This window comes from Poecile atricapillus, chromosome Z (assembly GCF_030490865.1).
Source record: "Poecile atricapillus isolate bPoeAtr1 chromosome Z, bPoeAtr1.hap1, whole genome shotgun sequence".
NCBI classification, from domain to species: Eukaryota; Metazoa; Chordata; class Aves; order Passeriformes; family Paridae; genus Poecile; species Poecile atricapillus.
In genome coordinates, this window is record NC_081289.1 from 11,221,944 (window position 1) to 11,240,146 (window position 18,203).

The 18,203-nt window shown below is 36.1% G+C and overlaps 1 protein-coding gene across 2 annotated transcripts in view; it reads left to right on the plus strand.

The window, feature by feature from the left end:
- The window catches only part of LOC131572977 (membrane-associated guanylate kinase, WW and PDZ domain-containing protein 2), a 706,094-nt gene that overhangs the window by 199,002 nt on the left and 488,889 nt on the right, over positions 1-18,203 (plus strand). For both annotated transcript variants that reach the window (XM_058826448.1, XM_058826449.1), the window contains exon 2: positions 8,646-8,762. In XM_058826448.1, the coding sequence (XP_058682431.1) occupies positions 8,646-8,762 (117 nt within the window). The remainder of the gene's footprint in view (positions 1-8,645; positions 8,763-18,203) is intronic.

The window sequence follows — 18,203 nt, forward strand, 5'->3', positions numbered from 1 at the left end:
CACCAGCTGACCCCAAGGGAGCTTGCAGGGTTTTGGTGCTGGGTGAGTCACCCTTAAAGCACAGAGATTTCCACTGACACAGGCATAATTTGTATCCAGCCAGAACAAACCAGGCCCCCATTATCTCCATTACTGTGTATTACAAATTAATGCTGCATTTTTCAGAGAAATCAATTTGTCTCTTTTTTTCTAATGAGCATCTCAATAAACATCACTTAGGTTTTTTTTTTTCTTCCAAGTGAACATATAAAAAATATTTTGCTACAGTTTGATAAAAATAAAATTCTTACAACTTTATGTCATTTTTTTCCTCATTAATTAAATTTGTCTGTTGGACATTTTTGACTAATATAGAACTTCTCAGAATAGAAATATATTTCCTGGAAATATATACAACTCAAATAACAATGTAAGTGTTTTTCTGAAGCAAAAACCAGCCTTAGTAGTCTGTTCAAATGTTTTTAGTCCAATACAGTCAATCTCTGGTTAAACCTATTCTGTGCATTTTCATCTTTATGAGCCATCAGTTTGCAAAGAGGCTTTGTCTTTAGAAGAATACCAATAAGATGTATTATTTCCTTTTTTCAACTGGCTTCTTCAAGTCAGTTTCTAGAACTTTCTTTGGGAGCTGTATTTGAGAGCTTGGTTACATAGCAAACATTGGTGTTAGCAAATTTCATACTCTGTTGTGACACCCTTTGACCAAATAGAAGATTTTCTGGAGTGGGAGCATCTGAATGCCAGGTAGTGTTTGACTGCTAGTAAAGGCTCCTGTAAATATGTACAAATTTCAAGAGAAACCTATCTGTGCAAATATTGCTGGCTTCTATATGACTGCACAGGTTGAGTGTGGGTTTTGACATTCTCATTTTGTGAGCAAATGTATAATCTCTTACAATTTTATGTTTGTCAAAAACATTTGTAAGGATAATTATTTGCCTTGTAGTAAGTCTTGTAGGAACAATATGATTCTTTTAAATATCTCAGGAGCAGTCATTAAAATTTTTGTGTAAGTTAAAAATCAAATCATTGATAAACAGGAGGCATCTACAAACAGCTGGTTCATAATTAGCTTTAGCAAATTTGCAAAACTGGAGTTAAAGGCAGTTCATTTCCAGACAGTCTTTGCAGAGAACAGCAGCATTATTTGAACATCACTTTATTTATGCACCTATTAACACCAAATAAAAGATGAGTATTCTGAAAGCAAAGTGCCCCAAACTGTCCTCTCTGTTACAGGAATGACAGCTGGACAGTTTTTTTACCAGCCAGTTAAATCGTGGCATTTCCCAGCAACTTCAACCTAGAACTGTGCTGAACAGTAAATTAACTGAAGAAAACAAAACAAAGTACCTCTAAATAGAATAGGTACAAAATTATTTTACTGGGTAAATAACCATATTTTGAGGTTGACTTGGGGTAACTTTGATATTAGAAAGTCCACATTGCATGCTGCTAGCAGCCTTTGGAAGGTGCTGCAGCTGCCTTTGCAATGGAAAACTCTGTGGCCACGAGGAGTGGAGCTCTCTATTGTAATAAGAGCTGAAGTTCAGCAATCTGAGGTAAAGTACAAAATGCAGATGTGTTTGGCAGTTGATTCTCCTGCTGACACAGCCTCTCTGTATCATTAAAAACCACATTTTTGCTTCCAGCACACTGCACACTTGTGTCTTCACATTTCAAACAGAGGCTTGAGGCTAGCCACAAAAACTAAGAAAATAAACCAGGGAATGATACGCTTTTACAGTGTTCCTAGAATCAGTCTTCCCCCGTGGTGCTGGTCTTATTTGTGGCTGCTCCAGGGTATCCTGTTTATCTGGTCCTCAGACTACCCCAGAAGGTACAACAAAGGCAGGTAACACAGTGGTGAGCTGGACCCAGGGTGTCCTTAGGCAGTGAGGACTCCTCTTTTCTCAGAAACAAAGTGGAAACTTTCTCTTCTGAGAAGATCAAAGAGTGCAAACCTCAGCCTGTCATTTGGTCTGAGGAGAGCAGGTGGAATATGTCATCTCTAGAGATTAGGGAATTACGTATTTGTACAGGGACATTCATCCAAATATGAATTCTCATAGTGGAGAAAATCACTCATTGGCTAGAATTTATTGCAGTTTTTTTAATAGAGTCTGTATGTAGTGCTATCCCCATCCAGTTTAATCTGTAAATCCTACAATCTTGTATTTTAAAATTTTGAATTTAAAATGCTAGGAGAAAGAAATCAAAGGATAAAGCTATGGATGCAAGTCTAATGGTTAAAAATATGATACATGTGTATGATATATAATATAAAAGATCTATAAGCAAAAATATTAGTAATATAATCCATACCCAAAGAGAAAGACTACAAAATAGCAGGCTATGAAAGAGAAGGCCATTTCCCATCAATAAATTATATCTTAAAATGTTTTCATTGTATATAGCACATAGAAGAATACAAAGATCTATTTTTTTTTCCAAAACCTTGAAATTTATTTAGATCTCCATTAAAGGATCAGGGAATACAATTTATTGCAGTAGCCTCAAATATGAAAGAAATTAATTTTCTCCATGAGGATTTTCTTGCATAATTTCCACTTGGTTCTCTGTCACACACATTCCACAGAGCTCATAGCTCATATCTCACCCCAAATGTTTGAGGCTTTGCAGATAAGTCAGGTGGCAGACTTGGCTGAAGGTAGTGGTGAAAGTCAGGCAGAAGTGTTCACAGTTTAATTGAGGAATAGAAAGGCTTTAACCTAAAATGCACCTTCAGCTGATGTCTGGCATTGTAAAAACTGCTTCTCATAATTGACTAATTTTTTTTTGGTTTTTTTACTGTTATGGTGTTTACATGTTTTACGTGAATTCCTGAAGGAACATCCCTTGTTGAATATGCTCATTATACCATGACTAGTTAAATGCCAACACTCATCTTCATACTAATCTGAGCACTAGATAAGTTTGTTGAGAATAATTTCCCTTAAATAATAATAGGCTTAGCTACAGGCTGTATTTTAATAATGAACACTTATAAAATCCAACCAAGATGTTTCATATTGCTTGGAATTTTCTTATTCTCTCTTAAAAGTGATTTTTTTTTGGTTAACTGTTGCCCGTTAAAGAAACTATTAAAAGTAAAGCATCTTACACTGACTCATAAGTTTTAAATGCTTGAGATCTTCATTAATCAAGTACTAAAATAAGACATATTTAATTTGTTAAAAAGTACCATTTGTACTACAAACAGAAGGAATTCAGATCAGTAGTGGTAATCATAATTTTTTTCTTTAATGAAGGCTTTCTTAAGGATTTTTTTTTAAGTTTGTTACAATAAAATATCACTGAACTTGTGGAAGGGAAAAAGGAATTTTGGTGCTCTTCTTCTGAGAGGATCATACAGCGAAAAACCTGGGAATACAGCAGAAAATTTTGGTTTATGCTTAAAATCTTTCAGGGTATAAATGGATGGAGTGTTTGGGAGCTGTGGCTGATGTGGGCTTTCTCACAGCTGTGTGGTGCCCATCCCTCACTGATGCTCATTGCTGATTTTTGTGCATCAGCCTGGAGTTGTGTGGGTCTGCAGAAGAAGACAGGAAGAGGGGAATTATAGGACACCTCACATTAGGTTGTATATGACAGAATGAAAGAAAATGATAGAAATGTTTAAAGTTAAAAAGGATTTTTCACTAAAAGGATTGGAATGACTAAGATGGGTTCTATAGGGTAATTTCAGGTATTCTGGATTCTTACTGGACCATTTAAAAAGACATTCAGAAATGAGCCATTAGACCATGCACACAGCTTTTTACCTGTGATGACTATGAGTTTCATGTTATATCCCAGAGAGTCACAAAAAATATTCTTGCACTCACCTTCCTGGGTAAAAGAAATTTCTATCTCATTGGTAGAGAAAATAACTAACAAATCAGATATTCCTGATATAGCTGATTTAAAGAATTTAGGTCATCATTTAGGCTGCTTATAGAAAGGTCAATTAGATTATCTGTGAACAGTGAAGGATAAATTAATGCAGCAGGCACCAAATTGCATGTATTGTACTGAAGAGGTGCAGAAGAAACTTGAGCTGTTGTCAGATGGCCATGGACCCACACCATGGTATAGATATAAAGCTCCAGGTACCACCTGAATAAATAATTTGGATGAGACTCTCCAGCAGAATGCTCCTGCTGAAGCTGATGAAAGCCAGGTCGTTCAAGGCATTTGATTTTGCCAGATATATGGCTAATGTTTACAGTCAGAAGCAGAAGCCTGTTAAAAACAAAGGGAGAGCCAGTCTGATTAAAGTAGGGCAGTAGAAGAGAGGGGGTAGTTTATACTGAAAGTTTATGAGGTTGTCTGCTTTATCATTACAGAGCAACGATACTAAGATATTTCCTTTAGTTTCCCCAGACATAGATCATGTACAGATGCAAATATAGATCTAAAAGTCTTGCTTGCACATAGATATTTCTAACCAGGAATATTTATAGAAGCCAGGGAAACCGAAATATTTTAAATTTTAATCCCAGCCAATAAAATATCTAAGGCAGGTTATTCTCAGATGAGATGCAATTGATTGTATTGTTAAAAAATTCCAAATAAATTACCACACCACATTTTGGGAAGCCAATTAAATGAGAGATTATGAATGATACAAGATGAGCAAATACGAATGGGTGAATAGTCAGAAGTGTTTGTTGAAAATTTACACCAATAAAAATATGTTATGGGTAAAACAAAGTTACCATTGAAGGAACAAGAGGGATGTTCATGTTTACATATTCTTCAAGGAAAGTATAATGCAAGTGCAGACATCAGCTTGAGCATCAGTGAGTTAGCACACAGGAACTTACAAAAAAATGTTATAATATATTAGAATTAGAGAAAATTATAAACCTTTATCCCTGCCATTTTCTTGGAAATGGCAATTATCTTCAGGTTTGAATCTTCTACTGAGCTAGAAACTATTCAGTACCCTTTTGTCTGTGTGTTCCTTATTGTACTTTTCTGATTGGACTTTTCTACTAAATTTTATAAAGACAAACAAACATGAGAGAAATACATTAGAATACTGTAAAAAGTTATACCTTGCTTATTAAATTCATAAGTACTACATGCAAACAGAGCAGTTTTTAGTTCAGCCAAGTGTGTCTTATTTTATAATGTCTGGAATCAACTTCAGTCATGGTTATGAGTTTGCTGTCATGATTGGTAGCTGTACCTAAACCACACATACATTATGCAAGAGATCATTACTGGAAGTATTTAATTCACATCCTATGTTTCTCAGCTAGCAAAGCAAAGGGAGTCATTGGAGTGAAATGAAACTGAAACAGAGCACAGGCCCCAAGCCAGCAAAAAGGGAAAATAAAAACCCATAAAAGCACTGCATGGCTGCAAGCCAGTGAATGCTCCATCATGCAGTTGTCAGCCTCCTCCTGTGGCAGCGGCCAAAGAGCCCTTTAAATTATGGTCTCTGGGTTGGGTTCCTAAAGCTTGAGCTGTGTAATCCCTCTGACACACAACAGTGCTTCCTGCTGCTGTCACATGCAGTGAGCAGGATGTGGCTGGGGAGCTCCTTCCCTCCGAGCTCCAGCTTGGGAGCCACGGGGCAGCGCCGCGGGATTTGTGGAACGGCGCGATGGGCACCAGTGGTCCCTGAGCACCAGCCCAAACTCCTCCACTCTGGGTGGCCTGGGAATAAGAGAAAAGAAGGGGGTTAGGTTCATGTCAGGAATTTCTCAACATGTCAGTAATTTTCAGTGTTCTACAAAAAAGAGAAAATAAATGGAAGTTGAATTCTACAGAAACCAAGTCAGTCACTTGTCTAACTGGGCTGGATGGGACCATTAAATAGTAGTTACTGACTGTAAAAATGCTTTTTCCCTGCTTCTTCTTCTATGAACTTACTGTTAATGCCACTGTTCATCTTTTCCTCCAAAGTAAACCAAATGCTAACAATTTCTGTGTCTTATTTTCAGCATTTTGGAGGGCATAGTCCTATTATTATTATTATTATTATTATTATTATTATTATTGTTCTTGATTTATAAAGCCTGCAACACAAACTGTGATTCAATGCTGATGAATCAAGGCTGGTTTACATATTTGCAATTCACTATAGTTTTCTTGCAAAAAGTCCTATGAACCCATTAGTGCACATGCAGGATGTTGTCCTGATTGTACTTCAAAAAGATCAGGCTGCTCCAGAGTTCAGGTACTATAAATACCACAAAAGCAAGTCAATATGCTTTTAACAAGCATCAGGTAAAACTACAGAACTTTTTAGGGGAGAAAAGCAGAAGAATGACAATTGATAGGATGAACTAAAAATACACTGCATCTATTTTTCAGGGTTCTAGAACTATTTTATTTTTTTACAATTTCCAGGAGGAAAAATTCATTTTTATACCAGATTTTAAAAAAAAGGTAGCTTATGCCCAAAGAATTGAAAAACATTAATTAGTTCAGGAATGGAATGGCTTTTTACGAAGAAAATCTGTACTTTTACATGTGTTGACTGTAGTTAATCTGACTGCTCTTTGAAATCAACAAAATTCTACAGTATATACTCAGATGTTAAGAAAATTATATTGTTTCCATTGTGTTTGGAAGCTGCTACGTTTTATTTCCTCTACACCAAGGTTTAATTTCTGTTTATTTCTGTTAGAAATTTGCTTTTGAATTGCATGTAACAAATGCAAGGCTGTAGGCATTTCTTCCTGTAAATACCCATTTTTATATCTAGTTTGAAATATGCAATTTGCTATAAATACAGGTGACTCTCTTTAGGAAGTGGTTAGGAGGTTTTAGTGCATTCATTGCACATGTTGAAGTAAATGAACTAAATATGTTTCAAACAAATGTGTTTGAAACAAGAGACTGTAAATAAAAGTGCACTTTGAGGGTCAGAAATCTGTGTAGGTTCCTAAACTTACTGATGTTATAAGTTGAATGATTTGGGTTTGTCAGTGGGCAGGCTACAGCTGTTCTCGAGCTGGCATTTTCTCAGGCTGCCAAAAAGCATCTGCATCACTGGGCATGTTCTGTACATTGGAGCAAGAGCTGCAGGACCTTTACTCTCTGCAGCTGATCATGAAGGACAGCAGACTCAGAGAATTTCTCTACAGCCTCATCAGAAATCTCAAAAGAAATTAGAAGGATGCTCTTGTCTGCAAACTGAACCTATTGCAAGAAACAGGGTTAGCAGTACAAAGCAGGAGATCAGTTAGAGCTTGGGGATCCTGGAAGAAAAGAGATCCATATGGAAGTTCTCAGCCTCAGGGAACCAGGCATACAGGTATTTTGTGCTTTATAAGCTGGGGTGCTTTTTTTCCCCCTTCTTTTGATTATGAAAGTGTGCTGGGTCTTTTGGCATTAGCTAAAGAGAGAAATTATTTATAAGCTTTTTATAAACCTGGAACAAAAGGTTTTGAAGTCACTGACAAAGAGCAGCAGTAACGACATTATGGAGTTATAATAGGCAGAAAAATAGGAATAGCTGTAAGAAGAAACATATTTTAATTTATAACCATTTGTGCTCTGCAGTGACTTTTAAATAATTAGATAGGGATGTTATGTGTTCCTATTTTCAGGAAAATCTTTATATAGTCTAAGTCAATAAGACTTTTGGCAGAGGGTTCAATAACAAATGCCATTTGAAAAAAAATGTTTTAAGGTTGCATGTGTGAAGCAACAGGTTAAGGATCTATCCACCTGCAATTTTTCATCTTAGGAATATATGTCAGAACTCAATATAGAAATGATTCTCTACATTTTTCCTATGTCAGAATTTCAGAGAGAGAAGAAATTGAGTTATTTATAGACTTCTCCATAATTATAAATGGGATCCCTATTCAAGGTTAAAAGAAATGGGGAGGAACTATATTGGGAAATGCTTATTAATCATGTTGGATTAGATTTATAGATATGCCTTTCATAGAAGAACATGATACACCAGTCAGTGGCTAAACAGTAGTTTAAATTGTTTTGTCCTAAAGTTATAGTAAAAGTGGCAAATACAAGGTTTTTTACTCAGTTTTTTCCACATTTTCACTACTTTGCTGAGATGTTATAATGACATTTTTGATAGTGGAAATAAAATATGAACCCTTGTTTTTGATAGTGTGTCTTTCAATTGTGAGTTCTATCAGAAATAAATAAAAGAAAATGTATAACATTTATATAATTGCCTAGTACAGCCACATTTTATTGTGGTTACACAAGGACTAAAACCACTAAACACTGCAGAGAGACTTTGAACGAAGATTTTTGTTTTAATAAGAAATGGGAAATTGGTATAAGGTCCTGGGAAACATAATATCTAATACTTTATTATTTAGATACATAGGTAGGTAGTTGTATAATAATAATACGTTCAAGTTTTGTGTGGAAAGAAAATTGACAGCTCTGTCCATAATCCTATATGTGTTTTCTGAACTGTACAGATTTAGCCAGTTGTCATTAACTGTTTTTAACCTTTACAAGTATCAATAGTAAAAAATACTGTACCAACCACATGCTTTGACCAGAAAGCTCTGCATGCTTTTGTTCTCCCTCATGACAGAAACATGAAGGAAAATGAGCCACAAAGATTTACAAGTGATTAATTGCTTCCATCAAAGCAATATAATTTTAAATTGTACTTTCATTTGTCTTTTCCCTGACAGGAGGCATTGTTGATAAGGACCTTCGTCACTACCTCAATCTCCGATTCCAGAAAGGTTCGGTGGACCATGAGCTCCAGCAGATCATAAGAGACAATCTCTACCTCCGCACAGTGCCATGTAAGTAGGGTGCAGATGGACAAACCTGGCATTTTAGTGGCAATAGACCATCTGGGTGAATGCTGCTGAGGCCCTTTGCCATGAATGAAGAGGTGGTCTGTGGATAAAACAGACTTCTTGTTAATAGATTTGTGGTTTGGTTCTAGTCTTCCACATAACTGCTGAGAAATTCAGCTGTGCAATGGTGATGTTTTCAAAGTTGTAATTTCATGAAGTCTGGCTCTAGAATAATAATAATCTTATTTCTTCTGTAGTTTTAGAAAGCACAAATTTAAAGAGAAAAACAACAGTTTTCTGGGCTGGTTCAGTGGATATCCATTGGATTTATAAAGCAATAGGACAACAGAAGAAATGTGTATACCAGATTTTATTTGAATGCAACAGGAATGGCAATGGAAGTTTGTAGTGTCTTGCATATGTGTTTGTTGCTACGTAAGCCAATATTCAAAATATTCTGAAATCTCTAAAATAGTTTTCATTGTATTGACAAGATTCAGCTATTTCACCAATAGACATGAAATTAAGCAGAGTCACACAAGCCATGTCCAAATGTCAGGGCCATGCCTTTCAGAACAGATCCACTTGGCTGACAGACAACATATCATTTTACATGGACTGAAGTTCCATTATTCTTCCCTCATAAAATAATTGCTTAGCAGACATAAAAAGGGTCTTCTGGTTTTGGCAAAAAAGGGGTGCACTTTTGAACTTACAGGCTTGACACTGGAATGATAGGCAGAGGGAGGTATACTGTGCTATTTCTATGGTAGTGGGTGGATGCCCTTTGAAAGCTGAGTTTTGTGAATGGTACTGTATGTTTTTTCTTTCATAATATTAAAGAATGGAGCTTTGAAAAGCTCCTCCTAAAAAAATAAATATAAATGCCTAATTTCTAATGTTCCATTTGCAACTGATCAGAAGGGAAGGTGGAGAAAAACATTTAGAAGTTATTACCTGTATGCAGAAAACAAAAAATGTTATATTTATGTGAGATTTGTGATAAATTAGGTTTGTCTGAAAATGCTGAGAAACATTACAGCTGTATTGGAAATGTAATTACAAAAAAGTTTTGAGACTAAATCTCACTTCCAAGGATGTCTGGGAGCATCATTAGCCTAAGTGTATTCTTATTATTACCCCAGTCCATGCTCATTAGTGCCACAGGTCCAGGTCAAAGAAGAATAAAAATACAACAATATTGCAATTACTGCACACACATCGTGTATGACAGACACCATCTGTCAGTGATATGGGCACAATGAGTATTTTTTGAGGTTGTTTTGTTTTCATTCAAGGCAATAATAAAGTGTTCTCATGCCTCAAGTAAGATTCCATAATCACAGAAGCAAATTTGTCATTCAAAATGCAATACTACAACCACAAAGACTAATTTGGTCTGTAAACAGCACAACCTTTCCTTATTGCTGTGACTTCTCCATCTTCTGTGTCACCTTAGGCTGTTAAATTCTTAGGTCATTATTGTATTATATAATGAGCATATTTGACTAAGTAAAATCTGCAGTTTGAAATATACTGTAGTGTTGTAAATGGCAGGTGCTGATTTGCTGGGTAACCTGGTGTGTTCTTACGTTCTTGGAGAGTGGAGGACTCTTTTCAGTAGTAGAGGTAGCGATAAAACCCAACAAAAACAAACAAACAAAAATACCCCAACCAAACAAAACAAAAACAAAACAACACAAAAAATCCCCCATAGTGCTTAATTGGTATATTTTTTTCGAAATGTTATTGAAAATTCTATGAAAGTAATCCTTCTTAAAAGTGAGTATTAAAAAAAAATGAAATGTTCAAATGCAGATAGGATGATTTATGGTTAGCTAAAGGATTTTTCATAATCAGTCAAATAAGAAGAACACCATCACATAGTTTTCAACCCAAATTTTCTCTAAATCATAATTGTGGCGAATCTTTTTTTAATGCAATTTTACTCTGTCCCTAGAATTTATTCCTAGGAGGGAAAATGTTCTCACCTGATCGTTTATTTTCATATAACTTAACTAATTTTTGAATCACAAACTTACCTTTAAATAACACTAGTATTCAAAATCTTCTGCTCTGGGCAGTATTTTGTTTTTAAGCTCTGTACATAATCTAAGAGTACTGGTTGGTTGTCCTAACACTGTCCTTAGTATACAGTGGTAATGTTTACCTGACTGTACCACTGCCCACAAGTTCACTTCATGAATGCACCTAACCATGAGCTTATTACAGATATTGCAACAGATGCCAACATGGCAAAAGCAGCACCCATATTTTTCAAATTCTTGTGCAGAAAAGTAGAGAGGGAAACCCAGCTGTAGGCAGCATTGACTTAATTTCCAATGACAAGGTTGTAACACGAAGAGGAAAAAAAAAAGAAAAATATGTGACAACAAAATTTCATCTACAATCTTTGCTGTTACAGAGGCATGATTGCCAGTAAAACCATAAGAGGGTTTGTAGAGTTTTTACCTTGGGTTTTTCTGTTCACACTGGCAGCACTGGCCCCAGCAGTGGAGTGGGCATGAACATGGGTTTCTCAGCCTTCTAGATTAGATTAAGTCATCTTTCACTTGCATTTATGAGTGAGTATTCTCTGTGAAACCAGGAAGCAGAGAACGAATCCATACCTGTTTTAAATCAGGATAAGCCAGCTCAAGTTAGACAACTGAACTAGTATTTACTAGAAACTGGGTAAGGTTTAGCCTTGGACTCAACCCTGGCAGTGTTAAAAGCCAGGCTGGATAAGTCTTTAAACAACCAGCTCTAGGGGCAGGTGTCCCAGCCCATTGTGAGGGGATTCTGGGACTTGATGATCTTCCAATCCCATACCATCCAATAACTCAGTGATTCTAGGTAAGACTTTGAATTGTCTATTATACAAGTGTACATCCCTGTGTACACCAAAGAGTAGATGGGCCAGAATCACATGATGTGAGGATAATGGGTCAATTCTGCCCTCAGAAATTGTATCCCCTGGGAATGGGATGAATTGGTTGGGTTCGTGATCCTTACATTTCTCTATTTTTGCTAGTGCAGTGCCCCTTTCTACTAAATTAGAAATGACCGTGTAACCCTGAGAGTCAAATGCTGCCTTCCACAAGGGTTGCAGTTCTCAGTGCATATGAAATTGATTTTCCCAGCATTGCCAGCAGGAATGATATGCATACATCCCAGGGTGAGATGTACAATGGTATTTGCAGCAGTCAGCATGCAGACATTAACAAGGCAGTTTTGGGGGAAAGAAAAGTTCCTCATTTTCCACTTTCAGAAGACCTAGATGAAGTCTGTGTCCTGCATTTTCTTCCCCTTTTCCTGTTGTGTAGAATTTTAGCACTTTTCATATCCTAAACTTGCTCCTGAAGATATTTAGGAGCGCTATTGTGGTTGTCCTGCAATACAGAAAAGCAGGGAGAGAAGCTCATTGATATCTTCTGGGATATAACCTCATACTGACAGTAGCTCAGATTAGCTGGTCTTTCCTGCTGCACCATAGGAGGATGCAGCCCATGAATGCTTTCTGAACAGTGAAAATGGGGGAAAATAGCTTTAAAAACATTATGGGGATGAAGAAGCTTCCCTCCTAGTCTTTGAGTTGACAAAAAAAAAAAAAGGAATGATGTAAGAATGGAGAGGTTTGGAGCCTTACAGCACTGGATATTTCAGTATTACCATTAGCACAGAAATTGAAGGGAGGATGTTTTATTTAAGACATTTATCAGCAGCATAGGAAAAAAAATTAATTTTGTGACTGAGCCATATGCTGTATGTGAGTGACTAGGGGCAAAAAATGGAATCATTATGAGCAGCTGTTTCCCACATACCAAATCATGATAACAGATCCTCCTTTTTGTCACTTCCCTGTTGATGCCATGGGTGCTTTGTGTTAGGTGAATATAATTAACACTGCATTGCAAATATCACACCTATGAACACTTAATAAGTCACATAAGTCACTTCTGCTGTGACTTATTTTTTTCCATCTTCTGTGAATATTTAGATTTAGGTCATTTTGAGTCAATATAAATTAGAGCCTCATTTTCAAATATAGTTCTGTTGTATTGCATTTTAATATAGTCTGGTCTATATATAAATTTAACCCACGTGCTGCAATATTGTCTGTGTACTGTTGAAATGTTATATCTTGCAGCATGCTTATGTTTGTTGTCTGGTCCTCTTCCCAGAAGAAAATGTACATGGAGTGATACATTTTCTGGGTGTTGGTTTATTTATCATATATAGTAAAAGTAGAGCAATTAGCTTATATTTTGGTGATACTAAAGTCAATAAAATATGTTTATACTTGAGGCTGCAGGGGAATTTACACTTTCAGACCTGAAGAAATCTCCATCTGCAAAACAGTGCAAAACAAACAAGGTCTTTCCCACTGTCAGAGAACTGTCATAGATTGGCAAACCTTAGTCATTTATAGTCTACTTTGTGGATACCCATCAGAAATAAAGAACTTCTGGGAGTCTGTAAGACTTTCCTTTCCCAATGATAGGTGACTCATAGTTTGTGTTTCTTCTAAAACCTTTTATTTTGGTCACAATAATTGGTAAATACTGAATTAAATCCATATTACATGCTTAGGTTTTCATATGAGGTTTCTAATTTCCAAGCTGAGAAAAGAGTTGCAGAATTCAAGTGAGCAATAACTCTGTACTTGTTGAGGGTAGCCCAAACTCAGAAGCTCCCTGTGCATTGTTCTGCTGCTCTGGATAAAGTTGTGAGGTATACCTGACAAATCCATATTTGAACAAATATGAAGCCTTTCAATTTTTTTTTGAAAAATACTTTTTTTCTTCTAAAAAGTATATAGCCAAGAAAATTCAAAGGGAAATGTGTGAACACATTCATGAGACTTTCTCCAATGGTATATTTTTCCTTACAAATTTGTTCATGTCAAAAGTATCTTACAAGAGGTACTGTCAGTGAAAGAGCTGCCAGTTTGACGTCATATGGAGCTATTGGTAGGATAAAATAACCTGTACTTAGCATACCATGCTGCCAAGAAATGTCTGCATCACTGGGAATAACATTACCTTACTTCAGTGACTTCTTTATTCTTCCATTGTTAGCTATTGCTTAGACTGTGATGGCTCAGAACAGAGCAATGCAGAGCTCTTTAAAAATGTTTTTGTTGTTATGTATCTCATGGACCACACCTCCAAAGTGTACTTAAAGTTAAATCATTGGCATCTTGAGTAAAATCAGGTAATTATGTGAAATGAGAGCCGCACTGTGCTGGTTGCAGCACAACCATGTGTACCAGAAGATGAGAAGGATGCCACTGCTTCCTATGACAGACAGCCTAAACAGAAAAGGAAAAGAACAGCTGACAAAAAGCCACAGAGCACCAACAATGCCTAAGCTGTCCTGCATGAGGTGGAGTGGTGGTTAAGCTGTTGCCTATAGACTGTACTTTCTTTTCCACTGCTGCATTCAGTATTCCTAATTATCCACTGAAAACACAGACAGGACAATGACCTGTTTTTCTGAGGACACTGGGAATGCCTGGTAAAAAGAGTTTGGCTTATGCATCTTTGTGTTGACTTTTCATGTTATTTTATGGGGTCTTTTGTCTGTTTCAGAGCATGGTAGTAGAGGCTGGAGTCAGAACTCGTGCTTCTTCTCTATCAGTTTGTACAGAGCCTTGCCTGTGCTCAGAGCATCTTTGGGTTGCAGGCACTGACTTGCCTTCAGCAGGAAGTGGATAAAAATAAAACCAGGAAAAAAATAATTTTTAAAGTTTATTCATCAAAGTGAACCACAGTTTTAATTGAGGTCTAGGGTAAAAAGATGTCCAAACTATATCTACAAATAACAACACTGATAGAAAATACTATACTATCAGTCATGAGAGAGAAAATGTACATAATTTCTGTCTTTTTTCATCACAAATTTTTCATTTCTACATCTTGGGGGCATCAGCTTTTCATAATCAGGTATTCAGTGACTAAGTGCTTACCTTAAAATAACATGTATGTAAAGAAAATACAGTTCAAGAAGGAAGTGGGAAGGAATGTGTCTGATGTGGTATAACTGCTGTAGGGAGTGAGAAGAGTTGTAACAAAATGAAGAGCAGTAGCTATGTACCACTTCTGCAAAATTGCAACTTACATGTTCCATAAAGACTGTATGAAGACAGTAGGATGCTTTCACTGGCTGTACAGTTACAACAGTCCTGTTTCTCAGAGATCTTTGCATCCATATCACATCTCAGCAAGACACTGAGGCTGATAACTCTGTCCCTTACTCCCATTCTTCCCACTCCTGTATTCTCTCCTTTCTGTTCTTTTAAAAACCATGCTTCTCTCCCATTTTAAAAACCAAATCATCAAAAATCAGTATTTTTTTAATAAAACACTACCAGTATAAATTATTTTTCTAACAGTTAATCCCTGCCAACTGGAAAGTTGATACAATACCACTAAAGTTACTAAAAGTTTTAGCACTGAAAAAAAAGGATAAGAAAATGTCCAGAAATTGCAAACCCAATCTTTCTAAGGCTGTTTTCCTACAGAATTGTATCACATATCTTCTTTAACTGATGTTAGCTGGCATGCATAACTCCAGATGAGAGTTTAGTTACAATATTTGTGCTGGTTGTCCCCAGGAGTCAATACATGCTGATTTGAATTTTGGGGAGGCTCTCTAGTGTTGCAAAATGGGTTCTCTAAATCACGTGATACCAAAAGGATAAAGGATAGTGGCAGTTTTAAATGAATTTTGATGACAGCCCTAATTTTATTGATTACTAGCAGCAAACTAGATGGACAGTAGCATGAATCTGATGAAGTACATTGCCTCAGCAGAACAAGAATAGCAAACAATAAGAGAGGCCACAAATAACTGATTTCACAAGTACAAGTCACAATTCTTGAGTGGCCTAAAGCAGCTTGAAGTTTGTGTAGAGTTTGTATCTCCCTATGACAGTCGGCTTTTCAAGCCTGAAGGTCTTAGATATACTACTGACCTTTCTCCTTAAATAACCAAAGTATCTTAGAAATTTAAGAATTACAAATATGATGAACAAAGCTTGCAACATTGAATGTAAGCATTCCTATGATTTCTGAAGCATTTTTTATTTCTTACATGATCTTTCCAAATTGCCTTTTGATGCTACAAGATTTTAAAATATATCCTCTAGATAAATTTAGCCTCCATCTTCAGTCAAATAGGTTAAAAATTGATTTTTTTCTTAAGGTAAGCTGAGCTGCTCTAAATATCTGTGTTTTCTCTCAGTCTAGAGAAAATAAGCTGTCAGAGACAGTGGATACCAATCTTTACTTAGTGATTTTTAACTGAAGAAAAACTGAACAGTGAGCATGGAACACCAGCAGCTGTCCTTAGAAATCCAGAATAACAACAACAACAAAAAAATTAAAATAAAATAATTGTGTAAAAGAATCAATAGTCTTAATTGAATGACAAATTAAACTACTAAATCTATATCTGCATCATTGTATAAAAAGGTCCAATATCAATTTTGGGAAGATGTGCTTCTTTTGTTTTTTTCTGTCTTCTGGGGCTTTCAGCTACAGCCATACAAAAGCAAATGTGTGGTAGTGATGATGGGCATCCTCATGAATAGATCATCTGGTGCATACTGAGAAATTTATGTGAATTGGTAAACACTTGGCCAAGTTCACCAAATAACCAGTTTCTCATGTTTATGTCTCTGAAGTGCACCTGCAGTTCAGGAGCCTCCTCAGACCCGCTGCACCCCAGTCCTTCTTGGGTTGTTTAGACACTGCTCTGTGCCACCACTCCCTTCATTTAAAAAGGTCAATAATTACATCAATGAGACTATACAAAATTAGATCTTTTCTCAAGATTTAAGGTTTTCCCACCTGTACAGAAGAAGGCACGCCTTTCTGCATATTTTCTGTGTCTTAAAAAAAAAAAAGAATTTCAACCTTCTGTGCATAATAAGCCCAGGTCAATGGACAAGTGTCTCTAGTGGCACCATGTTTTAGATTCACAAGTACCCTGACCAGAATAAATCCCTTTGAGAAGAAAAACCATCAGAGAATAAAGATTACATAGGTGCTGTAACACCTGAAGAGATGCTTAAGACCTAAGAGTGAATAAAACTTTGGTTTCATCAATAGGGGTGAGATTAATTTGTAATTTACTGGCTAAAAAACTGTTATGAGGAAACTCCTTTTCTGCATTTCCTTTTATTTTCATGTATCCTGAGGATTCTGCTGTCCTGTTTTGACCCATGACAGTTTGTCAAAACTTTTTATTTCTCCTTTATCTCCAGGTTTTTATTCTACCTAATGCATTTTTCTTTTTCTAACGTATTACCGTTATTAACACATCAACCTCTTGACTAGCTATCAATCTATTTTGGATTATTCAAATAATTCTGTCAAATTTATTCCATTGAATCTGAATAGAGAAACTTTCTTACTGTGGAGATGGCAGAAATATATTTTGATTGGAAAAGAAATAATTAGAATAATGCAGAGGTTCCAGACCTCTGTATTTCAAATGAATGTAGGGATCTGGATTTAAATGCAGAGCAGTGTTGTAATTTTGGCTTTTAAATTCTTGTCTTTGAATTTTAAAAGCTTGCATGGACTTATATTATAGGGTCTAGAAAACACTATCCTTTTCAGTTAAGAGACCAAATTTTTTACCACTAAATTTCACAATAAATTACGTTTGCTAGTATTTTATCAATGCATCTTTGTTGAAACTAATCAATAATACCTGTTATACATTGCTAAGATATTTTCACATTGCTCACAAAAATAGTGGATCGTTTTTTATGCAGGAAAACATGAAATTTTTCTCAAGGATGCTGAAGGTCAGACTCCACATGTGTTGTAGTGGCCTTTAGCTTGTGACAAAATGTACACCAGCACTCAGTTTAGCTCATCTGTAATTTCTGAGTCCCATTTTTGATTTTGACTGGTTATTGAGCTTTCTTTTTCAACTTGGTACTGCTATGTTTTCTTCAACTCTTGTTGGTACTGACTTGAGTAGATGCTTGACCAGTTATTTCATCTGACATTTGTTAATACAGAGAAACTTAGAAACATTTGTTTTGGTTTGGTTTGGTTTGGTTTAGAGCTTTAAATCAAAGTTTAAAAATCAGTTTTCTTACAAAAACTGATGCTTTTTTTCTCCAGAAGAATCTGTGGAGCCCTTCCTGATCATAGGTGTGTCAGAAATCTTGCAGTAAAGTTCTGCCCTGTTATGATTCATTTATTTCACAGAACACTTCATTTAATTGAGAAATGCATGTTGCGTTGTACTCCTTCTTGAAGAGCTCTTAGAACCCAGAGAGCAGGCTGTTGTTTAATTACCTTTAATTCATTGGGAATTGTATGCTATGGAGGCACTCAAAATGGTGATTTGGCAAGATTTCCTTTCTTACGAAAAAGTAGAAGTCACTTTTATATACAATATCCTCATAGTAGCAGCATC